This window comes from Petaurus breviceps, unplaced genomic scaffold, assembly GCF_028583685.1.
Source record: "Petaurus breviceps papuanus isolate PSGF00001 unplaced genomic scaffold, PetGlider_PUasm1.0 90845, whole genome shotgun sequence".
In the NCBI taxonomy this organism is placed as follows: domain Eukaryota; kingdom Metazoa; phylum Chordata; class Mammalia; order Diprotodontia; family Petauridae; genus Petaurus; species Petaurus breviceps.
In genome coordinates this window covers 757759-776625 of record NW_027187359.1, presented here as the reverse complement: position 1 = coordinate 776625, position 18867 = coordinate 757759, and the positions used below count along the sequence as shown (strand labels likewise).

At 46.0% G+C, this 18867-nt stretch overlaps 1 protein-coding gene across 1 annotated transcript; it reads left to right on the top strand.

The window, feature by feature from the left end:
- The first annotated feature begins 2424 nt into the window (after nucleotides 1-2424).
- KCNS1 (potassium voltage-gated channel modifier subfamily S member 1) lies at nucleotides 2425-18844 on the top strand. Its single transcript, XM_069071843.1, has 3 exons — nucleotides 2425-2877; nucleotides 3619-4614; nucleotides 11870-18844. Exons 2-3 carry the CDS (start codon nucleotides 3649-3651, stop codon nucleotides 12326-12328), a joined length of 1425 nt encoding a protein of 474 aa, XP_068927944.1. The 5' UTR covers nucleotides 2425-2877; nucleotides 3619-3648; the 3' UTR covers nucleotides 12329-18844.
- The last annotated feature ends 23 nt before the right edge of the window (nucleotides 18845-18867 follow it).

Below are 18867 nucleotides of genomic sequence, written 5' to 3'. Positions count from 1 at the left end.
ATTAGGAGAACTTTAATCTGCATAATGAACTGGCAAAGGAAAATGAGATGCAGGTAGACAAGCAGTGGGAGAACCAGGGGAGACTAGTGTCATGAAAGCCCAGAGAGTGGAACCTATGAGAAATGGGTGGTCAATAACATCAAATGAAGCAGATACGTCAAGAAGGGTGAGTATTGTAAAGAAACCATCAGATCTGGCAATTAAAAGATCATTGGAAACTTTAGAGAGAGTTGTACCAGTTGAGTGATGAGGTATGAAGTCAGACTATCAACGGTTGAGGAAAGGAGAAATAGAGGTAGGGAAGACCGACACCTTTTTTTTTTCCTACTTTGGCTCAGAAAGGGAGGAGAGATCCAGTAAGATAGCTTGTGGTAAGGTCTAGTTAAGATTTTCTTTTTAAAGGACTGGGGATATTTGGGTATATTTGAAAGCATCAGGGAAGGAACCAGCAAATTGGGAGAGATAGAAGATTAGTGAGAAGGGATGGCTAAAGTTAGTCTGCTAGAGAAGATAGGAGAGGGGTGAAATCAAGGACATACATAGAGAGAGGGTCACATCATTGTAAGAGAAAGAGGAAAGGAAGAGAGTTGGGAAGAGGGTTAAAGGATTTTGAGACAAAGAAAAGAAGCAGTTCACGTTGAACAGCTTCATTTTTCTCTGTAAAGTAGGAGGTGAAGAAAGGGCTGAAGGTGGAGAGTTTGAAGGCAGAAGAGGTTTGGACAAGCTTTTGTCAAGAATGACACAGAGAAACAATGAGGAAGGAATACCAGGATTGCTTTGTTGCAATGAGAGGCCAAATGAAGTTGGATTACATGCATTTATAATGTACCCAGTAGGCACAGTGTTGCAACTTCCTTCCGCCCTATTTAGCAGTACATGAGTTAGAGTGGAGAAGTTGGGAGTAATCCAGGGTGGAGGTTGCAATACCTTCCTAACTGGTCTTAGCTGCCAAATTGAAATTCCCAAGATACAGGTCAAACAATGTCACACCCCTGCTCAAAAATCTTTTTGGTTCTGTTGCCTTTAGGATAAAATAGGAATTATTCAGTATTGCATCCAAAACCTTCCATGTTGTGGCCCCAGTCTACCTTTCCAAACTCATTTCCCATTGCTCCCCTTCACGAACTGTACATTCTAGCCAAACAGGCTTATTTTCTGTTCCCTGAACTCCACATTCTATTTTCTCCCTCCACAACTTTGTATGGGCTCACCTCCAATTTTTAGAATTCTTTGCTTTCTTCCAATCATCCCAGGAGTTAGTGCTCTCCCCTTCAAAATACCTTTTATTTACTTTGGTGCTATATGCTGCACTCCCTGGAAAAATATAAGCTCCTAGAAGGAAGAGACTATTTTCTTCTTTATCTCCAGTTCACAGCCCAGTGTCTTGTATAGAAAAGGTGCATACTAAGTGTTAATTTAATTGAATAAACTTCTCTCTATTTTATAACCTAGGAGGTGTTCTTTAGGCTCTATGGACTGCCACAATTCACATCATTCTTTCTCAGGTTTCCCTTCAAATAGATTCATGGCTTAGACCTAAAAGGTGACTTTATAAACAAAGCATAGAAAGGAGGAAGAAATTACCTTTTGGATCTAAGAAAGGGGGAAGAATTCATGACTAAACAAGGGAGAGGATCAAAGAAGGAAAAATGTACAAATTCTATTATATAAAAATTGAGTTTTTGCACAAACAAAACCAATGAAGTTACAGTTAGAATAGTAAAGGGGGGGGGGACATGTGTAAACCTTTGTTGCAAGTTTCTCTGCTAAAGTTTTCATATCCAAGATATATATGGAACTGATTCAAATTTATAAGAACAAGAGGTCATTTCCTAATGGATAAAATGGTCAAAGAACATGAACAGGCAGTTTTCAAAGGACAAGCTATACTTAGGGAGGGTAAAAATAGGGAAGGGTCCCCTGAAAGCTAGCCATACCATAGTGGATAGATCCCTGGACTTTGGGTTCCAGAGGCTGTTCTCTACTTACTGGCCGTGTGACCCTGACAAAGCCATTTCCCCTCAGTAAGCCTGTTTCCTGTTATCTGTAAAATGGGGATAAAAATACTTGCACTACTTACCTCCTAGGGTTGTTACAAGGAAAGTGCTTTGTAAATTGTAACAAGCTATAGAAGTGAGCTATTATTCTCCTATGGAGGGTACAGAGTGTGTTCTGGGCCTGCCTGATGCCTCACCCACGGCAGGAGGGAGGCAGGTTTTTAGCCCCTGGCCAAAGATCTTCATTATGGGTAAATTGCCCTGAATTTTGCACCACTGGACCTAAGGGGGTCCCTGACCGTTGGATTTCCCAGTCACAGACATTGGGCAGGAGGCGTTGGTCAAAGTGAGCATCCTCTTGAAGCCAGGACTCCTCTCAGCCCCGGCCAAATCAGAAATAGAAGCCGCCTGCCTTCCTCCTGTCATCTCTTCCTTCCCCCGCAGCTTCTTAACCAGCAGCGATCGATGCGGCCCGGGCGCGGGCTGCCCTTCCCCTCCCACTCCCCCTTTTCCTCCTTGCTGCCCGGCCGGGGAGGGAAGGGAGGTTGAGGGGGGAGCGGTTTACGCAGCGGCCGAAGAGTCCATTAAGAAGGCGAGCTTGGCTTCCCCGCTTGGGGAGGCGGGGCTCAAGCTCAGCTCAACCCAGGGAAAAGGCTGAAGAAACCCCAGTCAGAGCGCACAAGGAGGCGCCGGGCATCCCATCTCCCCTTTGCAAAGTCGGGTGCCCTCACCTCGCGGAAAGAGCACAGTGAGCAAGGCGCTCAGGGTCCGGTTTAAGCATCTTGGAACCAGCCAAAGGAGGGGGCACTGCACGCTGCTCTGGGGAAGTTCCCAATGTCAAGGGCGAGGCAGTGAGACGCGTGCTCCGGTTTGGACAGCGGTAAGGGGTGCCGGCTCCAGCAACTGGGGCAGCACTCAGAAGGCGGCCTGCCCCAGGCTAAGTCGCCTCATCCCATGGGGTTCAAGGGTGCAGGGGAGATATGGGCCAAGGTCTTGGGGGCAGACACAGTCTGTGCGGCTATAAAAAAAAAATCCCCGACGGCACAGGTGGATCGCCTGGAAGGGGAAAGTGGCCAGAGCTGCAGTGCGAAGTTTGAATCGCTGGGACTTCAGTTCCTTTGGGCTCTGAAACTCCCTTTTCTCTTCAATTAGCCCCGACTTCTGGGGAAAGCCCTTGGGATTTCTAGGGTGAGGGAAGAGTGATGGACGCCGTGGCCTCCAGACCTCCTTCACTGAGGGCGCCCTACTTTCCTCCAACCGGCAGTTTCCAATTAAAGGAAGAGCACTAGATTTGGAACCAACAGATAAAGGGTTCGAATCGCGGCTCTGACACTAGTGAGCTAATTAACCTTAGGCAAATCTCTCCCGGACTCAGTTTTCCCATCTGTAAAACTTCGAAAGAGTCGAACAAGACATCCTTGGAGGTCCTGTTTCGGTACTAGCTCCTCTAATCCCACGCGAAATTGCAGGAAGTGGGGGTCACCTTGCCCATGGAAGGCTCTGTATGTGAGGTGGGGGTGGAGAAAAGCCCCTTGGGTGAGGATTGTTGGGAGCGCGGCTGCGCTTGGAAGGCCTTCTTTCCCAGACTCAGGGTTTGTCTTTCCCTTCTCTCTGTCTCCAGGCGCACGCAGCACTACATTTAGTGGCCAACATGGTCAGCGAATCTCCAGGCGGCCTCTGGAGGCCAGGGCTACCCGGGGAGGCACTCAACGTGAACGTGGGCGGCGTGCGGCGCCGACTGAGCCCGCGGGCGCTGGCGCAGTTCCCGGACACGCGGCTAGGCCGCCTGCAGGCCGCTGCATCTGAGGAGCAGGCCCGTCAGCTGTGCGACGACTACGACCCCAGCAAGCGAGAGTTCTACTTTGACCGACACCCGGGCTTCTTCCTGTGCTTGCTCCACTTCTACCGCACGGGCCGGCTGCACGTGCTGGAGGAGCTGTGCGTCTTCGCCTTTGGCCAGGAGGCTGAGTACTGGGGGCTAGGCGACTGCTTCCTGGCCGCCTGCTGTAGTGGCCGCTACCACGAGCGGCGCCTCGAGCGTCACCGACGTAGCTGGGACGAGGAGAGCGACGTGAGCAGCGTGGACACATCGCCCGACGAGATCTCCGACTTCAACCAGGACCTGCAGCGCTATCGCGCAGTGCGCTGCGGCCAGCTGCGCAAGCGCCTTTGGTTGACCATGGAGAACCCCGGCTACTCCCTGCCAAGCAAGCTCTTTAGCTGCGTCTCCATCGGCGTCGTGCTGGTTTCCATCGCGGCCATGTGCATCCACAGCCTGCCGGAGTACCAGGAACACGATGACGACGTGGCTGTGGCCCACCCGCTCTTGCTGCGACTCGAATACTTCTGCATCGCCTGGTTTAGCTTCGAGGTGGCCTCCCGCCTGCTGCTGGCCCCGAGCCTGCCCCGCTTCTTTCGGCATCCGCTCAACCTCATTGACATCGTTTCTGTGCTGCCCTTCTACCTCACGCTGCTTGTGAGTGTCATGCTGGGCCGCTCCTCCAAGTTGGGCAGCATGGGCAAGGTGGTGCAGGTCTTCAGGCTCATGCGAATCTTCCGGGTGCTCAAACTGGCCCGCCACTCCACTGGGCTGCGCTCGCTGGGGGCTACGCTTAAGGTAACATTAATGTTGTCATTAGGTGTGCTGAAGAGTCGTGGACTTGTAGTCTGGACGGCTGGGGTTCAGCCCTTCAGCCCTGACCCTAGCTGTGTGATCGAAGGCAAAGTATTTGACCTCTGAGCCTCCGACACTTCACTTTTGAAGTCCCATAAATGAATGAGTTGTATCAGGTGTGGGATAAATAACACAGATGGGCCCTAATGTGTTGACATAATACGATTTAGCACTGGAATTAATTAAACAAACAGCTGGATTTGTTTCTACTCCTTGCAAGGCATTATCCTAACAAAGGTACTGGACCCGTGATTTCACTGAGATAGGAAACTCCCAGATGAAGAAACTCCCTCCACCAATGTAGGTCAGTAACTTCTGTAATTTAAAGTCTTAGGAAGTTGCTTGGAGCACTGAGACATTAGCTGACTTGCCCGGCGCTACACAGCTACCATGTAACAGAGGTAGGACTTGAGCCCAGGACTTCTAGGCCGGCCTTGTAGCCACTGTATCAGGAGCCAAAAAATGCAAACAGCTCCTGCCCTAAAGGAGCTTACTGTATACTGGAGTACATTATGGTTTAGCCGTTTTCGTTGTCTCTGACTCTTACCTCTTTAGAGGTTTTCTTGGCAAAGCTACTGGAGTGGTTTGCCATTTTCTTCTCCAGCTCTTTTACAGATGAGGAAATGGAGGCAAACAGGGTTAAGTGATTTGCCAAGGGTTACACAGCTAGTGCCTGAGGGCAGATTGGAACTCAGGTCTTCCATCCTCCAGGCCTGGCACTCTCTCCACTTCACCACCTAGCTGCCTTACATTGGGGGAATATACAAGGGTAATTAAAGAGAGGATAATATGAGGAAGGAAAGAGCACTGTCAGTTTAGGGGGATCAAGAAAGACCTCCTGTTAAAAATAGCATCTGAGCCTTGAATGAACTTGCAAGGATGGTGGGGCCACAGTTGACACAGGAAAGAGTATTTCTTTATGGACACGGTGAACTTAAGATGCCAATGTTACATCCAAGTGGAGATGCCCAGCAGGAGGTTGGTGATGTTGGGCTAGAAAGAATAGTGAAAACAGGGTTGGATATATGGATTTGAGGGTCATCTGCTTAATGATGAGAACAGAATTCATGGGTTTGGTTGAGATCACAGAGAAGATGGAAAAAGGAAAGCAAAAAGAGCCAAGATCAAAGGCTTGGGGGACCCCCGTGGTTAGAAGGTAGGAAATGCATAATGATCCTAATGAGAAGGAGCAGTCAGACCAAAAAATCAGGAGAGAGTATTCAGGAAGAGGAGATGGAGGGGGGAAAGCTGCCTATTAGTCTGAGAAAAGACCATCACATTTAAGAGTCAGGAGGTAACCTGAAAGAGATTAGTTTTATTTGGTTGGGGAGAGGGGTCAGAATCCAGATTGTTGGGTGTTGGTGAAGTGAATGGGAGGTAAAAGAGTGGAGGTGGTGACAGAAGTGCCTTTTCCTAGGATTCCAGAATCTACTGGAGAGGCACTTGTAGCATAGTGTCCTTGAAGCCAAGACCTTGGGTTCAAGTCCCATATCTGCCAGTGGACTGGCCATGCAGCATCATGCAAGTCATCTTATATCCCAGTGTTCTGTGCAATTTGCTAAGACTTAGTTGCAGAGAAGTCATTTACCTGCATTGGTAAAGTGAGATTCCTCATCTGGGAGTTTACTATGCCAATGAAATCAGAAGTCCAGTCCCTGACTTGGGTTTTTTTTTTCAGACATTTCAGCCCTTTCTTACTACTCTTCATGACCCCATTTGGATTTTGTTTTGTTTTGATTTTTTTTTTGCAAAGATACTGGAGATACTCCAGCTCATTTTACAGATGAAGAAACTGAGGCAAATAGGGTTAAGTGATTTGCCCAGGGTCAAATAGCCAGTAAGTATCTGAGGACAGATTTGAACTCAGGTCTTCCTGACTCCAGTATCTATCCACTGCACCACCTAGCTGCCCTGCTCGTTTTTTGTTTGTTTGTTTGTTCGTTTTAGGGAGAGTGAAACATAATGATAGCTTGAGGAGATAGAGGGGTCAAGTGAAGTTTTTTAAAGGAAGGAGAAAACTGGGGGATTTTTCCAAGCAGCAGGGAAGGAAAGGGATAGGGAATGGATAGAAACATTTATTAAACATCTCCTATATGACAGGCACTGTGAAAGGAGAGATTGAAAGCGAGAGAAAAGGGATAAAAGAAAGAATAAACTTGTGGAACAGATGGGAGGGGATGGAATAAAAAGAGGTGTTTGCCTTGGCAAGGAGAAGGGTGACTTCTTCATCAGAGACTGGAGGAAAGGAAGAGAGAACTCCTGGGAGGTGATACAGAGGGCTTTTGAGGTGTTCTGGGCAAAAGGGTGTGTATGACCTCTTATTTCCTTAATAAAGTAGGAAGAACAGTCTTTTGTTCAGAGGAAGGGGGAGAAGTAGTTCGAAGAACTGCAAGGGGGAAAGTTTGCATTAAACATTATAGAAAGTGTGATAGTCAGTGGTGGAGAGAGGGAGGGAAAGGATGGCCATGCAGCAGTGAAGGCTCAGATGCTATTATGTAACATAAGTCTGCAGTGGTCCCAAGTGGCTTGGTTTTGTGACTTCCTCTATTGGTGTTCAGCAGAAAAGGCAGATGGCATGGGGAACGTAGAGCAGAGTTTCAGTGTGAAAGGACAAGACATCCAAGGGTAGGGGGAGGTAGATAATTGAGTTTGTTAACTAAAGCATTAAGACTGTGAGGCCAGAGCAAGAGTGATGGACTGGGAAAGCAGGTGAGTGGATAACATGGGAGAAGGAAGAAGAGGCTTAGGAGAAGTCAGACAAAGGGGAAGATGGAAGGATGAAGTTGTGGTTAAAGAATTTCACATTCGAGATCATGAGGTAACCCATTTATGAATGATGGTGAGAGGAATGGTGTGACCATTTTTTATGTGTGGATGAGGTGGAATGAAGAAGTTGGTCATAGGAATTGAGAAAATTGATGAAATGGGTGGCCAGGATGTTTGAGAGGACATGATAGCATATTTGGAAGTCCCAGGCATAAGGACAAGGGTTGGTGTAGAGAAGAAGACTTTGAGCCAAGTACTGAGCTCCTTGAAAAAAGGAAGGAGAGTTACTGGGGCATAGTTGGATAACTGCAACAAGGATTTGGAATTCATGCTGTAGACCATTGGACCTCAAATGAGGAGAGGTTGCTGTGTGATGGTAAAACGTAGGTCTGGAAAGGGCACTTATAAGAGCATGGAATAATAATATCTAACATTCATATAGTGCTTACTATGTGCCAGGCACTGTATTAAACATTTATAATTAGTATTTCATTTGATCCTTATAACAACTACATGAGGCAGGTGCTGTTATTATCCCCATTTTATATATGAAGAAACTGAGACAGGTAGAGGTTAAGTGACTTGTCCAGGATCACACAGCTACTAAGTGTCTGAGGCCAGATCTGAGCTCAGGCCAGGCACTCTGTCCACTGCACCACCTCACTGTCTAGAATATACCCACTCCTCCTATTTCATTAGGAGCATGAGAGAAGGTACATTCAATACTGGAGAGTGGCCAGGGGTGCAGTTTCTTGGGGGGAAGGTCAGGTTTCCATGATTTAAAGGTGGATAATAATGTGAGAGGAAGAGACTGAAGATGAAAGATATTTAACAACAGAACAGGAGATCTAAAGAGCAAAATGGAAGGTGGAGGAAAATGGGAAAACTCAGGATGGAGATGACTTAAGATAGTTGGGGATGAAAGATGGAAACGGGATTTTCACTTAAGCAAAAGACAATTTTGATTCACAGGGATTAGGAGAGAAAGAGGTAAAGGTTTTCTAAGCCATGTGAAAATACCAGTTCAACAGGACTCCTAGCCTCAAAGAGTCCTGTGATGATGGAGATTAGGCCATTTTGTTTAACACCAGAAAGAAGTGAAGTTGGCTTGGACTTCTGGGTCAGTATACCTGGAGATCTGGTTGCCAAGGGCCTGATGGAATTATCATCTAACCCACAATCCCTGAGGATGGGGAGCATAAAACACATCCAGAAATGGACAGTGGCTTGCTCAGCCTGCCACAGCTAGTAATTAATAGTGTTGGGACCCTTGTCCATTATCTACTAATGACAAACCCATCGATCTCCCTTCCCATTACACAAAGCTGCAATGAGAACTCACATTTTTTCTTGGTTTTGAGGTTGACAGAGTGTTTCCTTCATAAGAGCCCTGTAAAGAAGATAGTACAAGAATATGATCCACTTTTACAAATGAGGAAACTGAGGCCATAAAGCTAAAGTAACTTGTCCATAGGTACACAGCTAATTAATTGTCAAAAAAAGGGTTGTGAACTTAGCTTTTCCGACGGTAAATGGAGAACTTTTATCAGTATACCCCGATGAAGTAGCAGATACCCCCTCCCCTTTTCTCCTTCTCCTTTAATACATGACTGGATTTTGATGAGGGGGAAAGAGAGGAGAAAGGAATAGGAATCTGAGGCTGGAGGTGGAGGTTTGGGAAGGAAAGTACAAGGGAAGGGGGAACAGGGACTGTTAGTTAAAAAGCATTTTTAAGCACCTATTTTGTGCTTGGCACTGTGCTGAACACTGGGGATACAAAAAAAAGGCAAAAGCTAGTCCCTGCCCTCTAGAAGCTCATGATCTAATGGGGGAGACAACAAACAGGACTGTGCAAAGGAACTGCCACCCCTTTGTGGGGCTTTGGAACAGCTTCCACTATGTAACTGAAGAGCTGCTGGAATGCAGCCTGCCTTGTTCTGTGACCTTGTACCTATCAGTGAACTTCTCTGGACTTCGGAGGAGCATAGATCTAGAGCCAGAAGGAACCCTATGGACTTATAGAGGGCAGGAAGGAACTGAAGAAGAAACCCAAGATCACCTAATCTCATTCTACAGTTGAGGTAATGGACGTCAAAAGAGGGGAAAGGGCTAGTTTGCATATAGAGTAAGTGGAAAGAAGGAAGGAAACAAGTATTTATTAGGCATTATTATGTGCCAGGCACTGTGCTAAGGGCTCTTCAGATGTTATTTCACCTGATATAACAACTCTGGGAGGTAGGTGCTATGATTACTCCCCACTTTACATCTGGGGAAACTGAGGCAGATAAAGTTTAAGTGACTTGTCCAGGGTCACACAGCTAAGAAGTTGAGGCCATATTTGAACTCGGTTCTTCCCAACTTCAGGGCCCAGTGCTCAATCTGTTGCACCACCTGGTTGCCTCTGAGAGCTCAAGGCCTTTGATTCCAAATCTGCACAATTTCTACTATACCATGATGACTCAGTTTCTTTCCCCATAAAAAGGATGGGGATCTAAGATCTATGGCCCTTTTCATCTCTGACATTCTATTCGATAAACATTTATTAAAGATTAGGGTGAGAGCTAGGTGCTGTGCATATCAAAGAGAAAAGTGAGCCAACCTCAGGAAGCTTACATTCTATTTTAAGGATGTGACATGGTGCATAGACAAATAGGTATTAAGTTTCAGGGCTAGTAAGCTGCTGCTGTGCATAATGAGAGGGATAACAACAGACTTCAGATTGTGAAGAAGCACCTTGTGAACATGTGAACTGTCCTTAGATCATAGTGTTCTTTACAGTTTTGTTCAGTTGTTTCAGTGGTGTCTAACATTTTGTGACCCCATTTGGGGTTTTCTTGGCAAAGATGCTGGAGGGGTTTGCCATTTCCTTCTCCAGCTCATTTTTCAGATAAGGAAACTAAGGCAAACAGGATTAAGTGACTTGCCCAGAGTCACCCAGCTAGTAAGTGTCTGAAGTTGGATTTGAACTCATGAAGATGAGTGTTCCTGTCAGGCCAGTACTCCATCCACTTCACCACTTAGCTGCCTGTTCTTTTTCATCATGCCTTCCTGAGGGCACCTTGAAAAATTTCCAGGTCTCCTACATTTCTCAGCAGGTAATATTTCTAACCTTGATTCCCTTTTGGGTCTCACAATCTTCGGTCTCCTAACTGGACATTTCATATGGCCTCTTGCTGCACCTTTGAGCCTACAGCCTGGCATTATTATATTTCTACCCTCTCTTCACAGAGAAGGTTAAATCTGGAGGTTAGAAAGGCAAGAGGGAGAAAGGAGATAAGGACAAGGTTTCTTCCCATCCCTTAGAGTAGAAAACAGGAGGGCCAGAGGAGTCACTGAAAAACAGGACATCTGTGAAAACTTCATGTTGAATTCATATTTCATGTACAGCTCTTCCTTGTTGGAGGTGGAAATGCTTGCTTTATTTGGTGTTTGCTAAGTTCAGAATAAAACCAAAATGAAATGAAAAATAAAATAATTCAAACCAGAGACCTTCTAAGTCTCCATTAGCTCTAAACCTACAAACCTATGACTTTCCATGAAGCCAGAGCTCTTTCCCTGTATTTGAAAGTGATCTCAGCTTACTCATTGGACACTTTATCCAAATCCCACCCCCTTTTGCCCATCTCTGTCCAATTTTATTCCCTCTGTCAGACTGTAAACTCCTTGAGGGCAGGAGTAGCTGTCTTTTTAATTTGTTTCCTTAGCAACCGTAACTTGCACACGGGTACTTACCAAGTATTTGGTAGACTCAATTAGGGGGAAAAGGGACTCTAAAGTCACTGCAGAGCAGCCTCTCCAGTTTACAGAAGAGGAACTGAGTTCCCCAGATGAGGCGATGTGCTCAAAGCCACACAGCTAGTTAGTGACAGACCTGAGCCTGGTCCCTGTGCTGCCTCTGAGCAGGAAAAAATCTGCTCTTCACCTTTCCTCACCACCCTGGGCCCTCCCTCTGCGCTATCTGCTTCCTTCAAGGCAGAGGGCCAGGGCAGGCAGACGCTGATGGCTCCAAAGAGGAGAGAAGAGTATTGATCCAGGTGCCAGCCTTTAGTCACAGGTGTCGATTACTTCCTCCAGGACAGAAGATCTAGTCTTGACTTCAGGGGGTCTAACTGAACCCTAGAAAGACTTCTGTCCTTATTTTCTCTTTGGAAAGGGAGGTGGGGACCAAGGAAGGACCTGAAGACACGAGGTTCGAATCATGGAATGTCAGAGCTAGGAGGACATTAGGACAGAGAAGGTTGAAGAAGCTAGAAGAGAATTTAGAGATTATTCAGTTAAAATTCTTTTTATTTTACAGGTTGTATAATTGAGGCCCAGAGAGGGAAAGGAATGGGTATGAGGTTGCCCAGCATGCTACTGGTGAAGTCAGGGCCTCTGGAGAAGAGCAGATTATAGGAGAGAAAGGGCTCAATACCTTTGCTTTCTCTTTCAGCATAGCTACCGGGAGGTGGGCATCCTGCTGCTGTACCTGGCTGTGGGAGTGTCCGTATTCTCTGGTGTGGCTTATACAGCTGAGAAGGAAGAAGATGTGGGCTTTGACACAATCCCAGCCTGCTGGTGGTGGGGCACGGTGAGCATGACGACTGTGGGCTACGGGGATGTGGTGCCTGTGACTGTGGCGGGCAAGCTAGCTGCCTCGGGCTGCATCCTAGGTGGCATCCTGGTGGTGGCCCTCCCTATCACCATCATCTTCAATAAATTCTCCCACTTCTACCGACGCCAGAAAGCCCTGGAGGCGGCTGTGCGGAACAGTGACCAGCGTGAGCCCAGCCTTTCTGTGGATGCCTCCAGCGCTGAAGATGGGGCATCTCAGGCTTCAAATGAGACATCTCGGGAGGGGAACTTCCCAGAGCCCAGGTCCCGAGCCTCAGATGTGGTCCTTACGCCATAGATTGTAGATCATAAGGGACCTTAGGGACCATCTAGTCTTCATTTACAGATGAGGAGACTGAGGTCCAGAGGGGTTAAATGACTTGCTCTGGCAAACAGCAGAGCCAGGATTTGAATCCCAGGTCTTATGATTACCGTTTCATTGTTCTTTCTGCTTTTTCCCAGCTGCCTTCTGAAGTCTGTTAAAAGTCTATAAAAACACACAGATGTGTCTTTTCTAACCCCCAGCTGCTCACACTCACCTGGCTGAGAGCATGGAGATATCCTTTCCCAAGTGGTCTTGAAGGCCTGGAGTAGGAAGGAATTGTATCCTTCATCACCTAAGGGACATTTGTGGCCTTCTGTTAATTATATATTGAAGGAACTGGTGATACTGAAAAGACCTGGGGAGGGAGGGGATCCCTGACTATGGTGTTTGAAGGTCTGTCATCTGAAAAAGGAATGGTCTTGTTCTGTTTGGTCCTAGAGGGAAGAACTAGGGGTGGTGGGTGCCAGTTGCAGAAAAGGCAGACTTCAGTTTGCTTGAAGGCAGAACTGCCTCACCATCAGAGGGCTGCTATTGGCATGTCCCTCTTTATAGAGCTTCCAGAATAAGGAGGGGAGCTACATGGTCAAGTGGGAGTGGGCATTCCTTAGTAGGTATTGGTTGGACTGTGGTCTTAGGTATGGCTTCTGAGGTTCTTCCAGCTCTGAAATTTTGCCAATCTTTAAGTCTGTGTTGCCTGGTGACCCACACCCCCGTGGATCCCATCGGGTCAGGGTTCTAGGCTTTTCATTGTCATGCTTGGTGTGGTTCTGTACAGGACTCCCTTGTTCTCATCCCTGGGTGTTCTCAATGACCTGAAGCGTCCCCCCTGATTCTTGAGTTGAGCTGAGTCAGCCCTTCTAAAATGAGGCCCCGTGTCTCCTCATCATTGTCATCCTCTTGGCCAACCTTCACAGTTGTGCGCATCCTTCCCCGCCCACCCTCACATTCACTCAGACCTGCCCTTGAGCTCCTGGACAAGGCTTGGTCACTCTCAATGAGCTCCTGCCCGCTCTCTTTTGGAACAGCACTGGAGGGGCTTGACCAATCAGACCCTTCCCAGTTTCAGAGCTCAGATCATCCTGGCTCCAGATTATAACATCTGTGGCATTGAAATGAGGATGGAGGAGTGGAAAGGGCATTGGATTTGAAATGAGAAGACCTGGGTTATCTTGGCAATTCACTTAGCTTTTCCATGCCTCACTTCCCTATCTGTAAAAGGATACTCATCCTCTGGTGTGTCCTGGGCTCCCTTTCAGCTCTGTGCCTATGATCCTGTTCTTAGGTAATTTTAGGGATGCCCTGACCTTGGCCCCCTTTCAAGTCAATGTCTTTACTTGGTGAGTAAGTGGGGTCCAGCTGCTGCCTGCCTTCGTGGTGTGCCCTTCCTCCTGCTTTCGCTTTTGCCCTCCTACAGGCAGCTCTAAGGGCCAAGTACCATCTGCAACTGTCCCTTAAGCCTGAGTGAAACAGCTTCTTTGTGCTCAGCCCCCAAGCTGGAAATAGCATTGTCAGTCAGTGTGTGTTAGAGAGAGGAGCCCAGGACTGGGAGATAGGATAGTTGGGCCCAAGTCTGATACTAGTTGTGTGATTTGGGGCAAGTCAATGCCCCCACTGAGCTTTAGTTACCTCCTTTAAAATGTGGGTAATCATAACTGCCCAGCCCACCCCATAGAACTTCTGAGAGTATCAAAAGGAGATAATTTCTAAAGTATTTTGTAATTAAGTGCTAGAACATATGTCAGATGATTCTAATTGCAAGCACCAATATCTGGCACTGACACATCTACCCCAAAGCCCCAGGCCTCTAGCCTTCTTCCTCCACTTGTAGTTTGCCAGTCAGGCTCATCTCTGCTCTTCTCTTTCACCCTCCTCTCTGTTCTTCTCTTTCCTTACTATTATCTCCATCCCCATATGCTGTGTCTTATCTCTTTTTCCCCCCACCCACCAAAACCCCAGCCCAGTGTGTCATTCCCTGCTACCATTAGTACAAGAAACAGGATGACTAACAGACCCAAGGCCCATCTCAGAAGGATAAGCTATGATTGTTAAATTGCCCACTGTGCCCATGGATTCTCTCTACAGAATCTCTGGCAGGCGGTCTTCCATTTTCTGCATGAATTATCTCAAATGACAGGGATCTATTTTTATTTGTTAGAAAGTTATTCCTTCCATTGAATTGAAAACCCCTCACTGTAAATCCCGTTTACTGATCCTTCTTCTTTCCTCTGGGGTAAACAGATATCTTCTCACGACAACTCTCTAGGGACCTGAAGACACAGATCATGTTCCTGTCTTGTGTCTTCAAGCTAAACATTTTCAGTTCCCTTAAGTAATCGTATCGGTGTCCAGTCCTTTCACAATTGTGGTAGCCCTCCATCAGATTCTTAAATGTCTTGTCTAAAATATGGCACCCAGAACTAGATGCAATTTTCCATGTGTCTGACCTGCCTGGGAAGAGGTCAATGAGTGAATTACTTATATTTTATAAAATGGGAATTTCTTTAGCCTTGAAACCGCGTAATCTTATCTTCTGTAGAGCTGTGGACTGATAGGGAAGCTGGCTGGGCCCTTCTGGTTTATCTTCCTTAAGTTATCAGTTCCTGTATTACTTGAAAACTCATTTACTTTATCCAGTCTTTGGAGTGGCTTTCTCCAATGAGGAGACCAGTTCAAGTCCTTTCAGCCACAGTCTTGGGAAGGATGTTCCAGGGGGTGCAGAGACAGAGCTGGAGGACAGTTTGGGGGAGTCTACTGACCCCTTCTCAGAATATTTTTAAGTACATAAAATATACAGGATTACAAAGGAAACCAGTGATAGTGAAACACAGTTATTAAAATATTTTTAAAAAACAAGTCAGTTTGCGAATTCCAAGTTAAGAACTCCTGTATTAAAGGATCACTCCTCTATTAATGGATCACAAGGAGGCCCAAGAAGGGCTTTAGTAGGGCTGTCAATAAACCTATTATGTGCCAGGCACAAGAGTCCTTCCTCTCGAGGAGCACACAGTCTAATGGGAGTTCCTTGTCCCCAGAATGAAAGTGGGAAGAAAATGAGCCACCACTGGAAAAGACTGCCATAGCTTGAATGCCTGGTAGGTAGTTGGGGCAAGGTTGTCAGATTTCTGGATGCAGTTAAGCCACAGTATTTAACCATATTCTAGGTACTACAGGAGACTCAAACCTGAAATAGTAACAATGACAATAATAAGAGCTAACATTTATATAGTGCTTACTTACTAACTACTTAGCGCTGTGTTCAGCACTTGACAAGTATTATTTCATTTGATCCACACAACTACCCTGGGAGGTAGGGGCTATTACTACTAACCCATTTTACAGAAGAGGAACATGAGTCAAACAGCTTAAGTGACTTGCCAAGGTCCACGCAGCTAATAAGTGTCTGAGGCTGGGATTTGAACACAGGGCTTCCTGACTTCAGACCCAGTGCTCAATCCACTGTGCCCCCTAGCTGCACCTAAGGAGGTGAAGGTAGTGGGGGGTGGGGAGGGAAGATGGGGGGGATTGGAGATCTTTCTTTGAGTCCTGGCTCTTGTTAGGTAACATTGAGCCAGCTACTTCTCAGTTTTCCCATTTGTTTATTTTTTTCCTTTGGAGGGGGGAAGGCAAGGCAATTGGGGTTAAGTGACTTACTTGCCCAAGGTCACACAGCTAGTTAAGTATCAAGTGTCTAAGGTCATATCTGAACTCAAGGCCTCCCGACTCCATGGCCTGTGCTCTATTCACTGTGCCACCTAGTCGCCCTGTTTGTGAAGTAGGGATGACAGGAGTGCTTCCACTGACATTTTAAAAAATACATTTTTGTTAATTTTTCTTACATCACCTACATTTTCCAATCTGTCCTTGCCCCCTCCCAGAGCACTATCCCTCATGATCAATAATTTTAAAAAAACAGTTCAGTAAAACTAACCAAGTCATTGAAAAAGTGTGCCATTAGATGCACTGTTTCCTACCCTACCTTTGCAAAGAAGTGGGAGGTGCCTTTTCAAATCTTCCTTGGGGTTTACACTCCTAGAGTACTTTACAAAATACTTTCCTCACAACAGCACTGTAATCTAGGTACTGTATGTACTATTCCCATTTTCTAGAGAAGGAAACTGAGGCTTAGCAAGAGGAAGTGACTTGCCAATGTTTACATGGCTGGTGTTAGAGCCCAGATTGAAAATCAGGTCTTCAAACTAACTGTTCAAAGCACTTTGAAATGCACCTTCCCCTCAGCTGTGAGCATCAAATGGAATTGTCTATGGGAATGCAATTGTTCTCTACAGCATTTTTATTATTAATAGATAACTAATGGATGGATGGATGGATGGATACAGGGGCTCCAGATCGGAAGGGCTGCCTTTGAGTGTCCTTTGGGCCCTGTGCCCAGATGCCAGGGCCAAGCCTGGGTCCCAGGTCAGGCAGAAATCTGAGGGTCTACAGGGAAGACTCCTGAAGCTTTCAGAGGACTTGCTTGCTCTGGGACACAGGCATTCTCATTCTTAATAACAAAACCAAATGATGGAAAATTCTTGTCTAGACTGCTGGAGGGATCACACAGTGGAGGAGCCTTCCAATCCTGGCAACAGAAGCAAACCCTTTCTGTGAAAACTTGAATCAATTAAAAGCATTATACAAATGAAGAAGCTGAGCCCAGGGAGTCTTTGTCTCTATGGCTGGGTCTCACAGCCCAGCTTATAGGGAGGGGGAGGGATGGGGTGAGCCAGGCTCAGGTCTTCCTTTTTGCTCATGTTGATCCCTAGGCTTGGAATGCTACCCTTCTTCTCTCTGCCTGTTGAATTTTTACTCATCTTTAAAGCCCAATTCAGATATCTCCCCTATAAAGCCTTCCTTGACCCCACCTCAGACCTCAACTTTGCCTCTCATGCATTTAGCATGTCACATGTATGTATGTATGTATATAGTCGTGTCTTACCTGCCCTCCCCAACACCCTGCTAGAATGTGAGCTCCATGAGTCTAGTGGCCATCATCAAACAGAACCTGGTTTGCACCGAGCAGGTGCCCAATAAACGTTAAATTGAAATTCACGAGTGCAGCTGCTTCCCTGCTCGGCTGATATTCTGACTGGGGTTGGGCGGCCCCTTTGACCATCACCTCAGCATGCCCTGAGAATGGGTTCCATTCTGGGGTGATGGCAGGGGTCCTTAGCAGAACCATATCAAATGAGATACACGTAAAGTACTCAGCACAGTGCTTGGCAGGTACTTTCCCCCTCCCCCCATTGTTTTCATTTTTAAAAATTTATTTTAAACTTAAGTACAAAATAAGAAAAGAAAAAAATAACATTGCCATGTATAGAGCAGAACATAAGGTTCAGCATAAAGCAATAAAGTTCCATTTTAAGAAAACCTATTTAATAAATACTAGTTTTCAAAGCTGTCCAGCTTTTCTTTGAGTCCTTGTAGATTTTTGTTTATTCTCTGCTGTGCACTTTTTATTTTATTCCCCCCCGCCCCAGCTACAATGAAGTGCAGACGTATGTGTGTATATACATACATGTACATATATATTCACACACATAGATCTAAGACCATATTAGGTTTATTTCTACTTGTCATCTGTTTCTCTGAAGGTGGATGGCGTCTTCCTTCATAAGTCCAGGTCTTCCCATGTTTTCTAAATCACCCAGCTCCTTATTTCCTATACCTCAGCAATAATCCAACCCAGTCACCTTCTATCTGAGAGACTGTTGTCTATGAAAGTTTTCCCCCAGTTTTCTGCATTCCTTCTATTCTTGGTTGCATGGTTTTATTCGTACAAGAAAATTTTAATTCAAAACAATCAAAATCACCCATTTTACACTTCAACAATGTTCTCACCCTATAATATGGTTTAAGGTCTGATACTATTGAATCGGTTTCCTTTACATCTTTTTTCCCCTGGTTTCTTTGAAGTTCCTGACCTTTGGTTCTTCCAAATGAAGTAGGTGCTTAATAAATGCTCAATTACTTTCCCTCCCCCCTGTACCTTTGCCTTCCCATACACCTCCTGGAGCCCAGCAGCAATCATTCTAGTGCAGAGAATTCCCTTCCTCCATATATTTCTGGCAGCAGGTTTATTAATAAGCCAAGGAACAATGGTACCTATTCGCTTAGGGAGGATACTAGAGGACAAAAGGACTTAGAATTGGAGAGGACCTGAGAGAGAGTAGGATCATAGGATTTAGACCCAATGCTCATTTCACCATGCCCTGCCTTCATTACAACCAAGGAATCAAGGGAATCTAGGACCAGAGAATGGGTATAATAGTTATGAAAGATACCAATATACTTCCATAAACTCATTTTCCTGGCAGTGCTGATCCAATGGTTGAGATGGAATTGCTTCTACCTTGTGGTTTAGCTGATCTTTCTGTTTCCCAGGGCATTAGCTCCTTGGACATTGCCTATGAAAAAGATCATATATTTAGAGCCAGAAAGGACCTTAGAATCTATTGGGTTCAAGCCCTTTAGTTTACAGATATGGAAAATGAGGCATAGAGTGAGCGGTT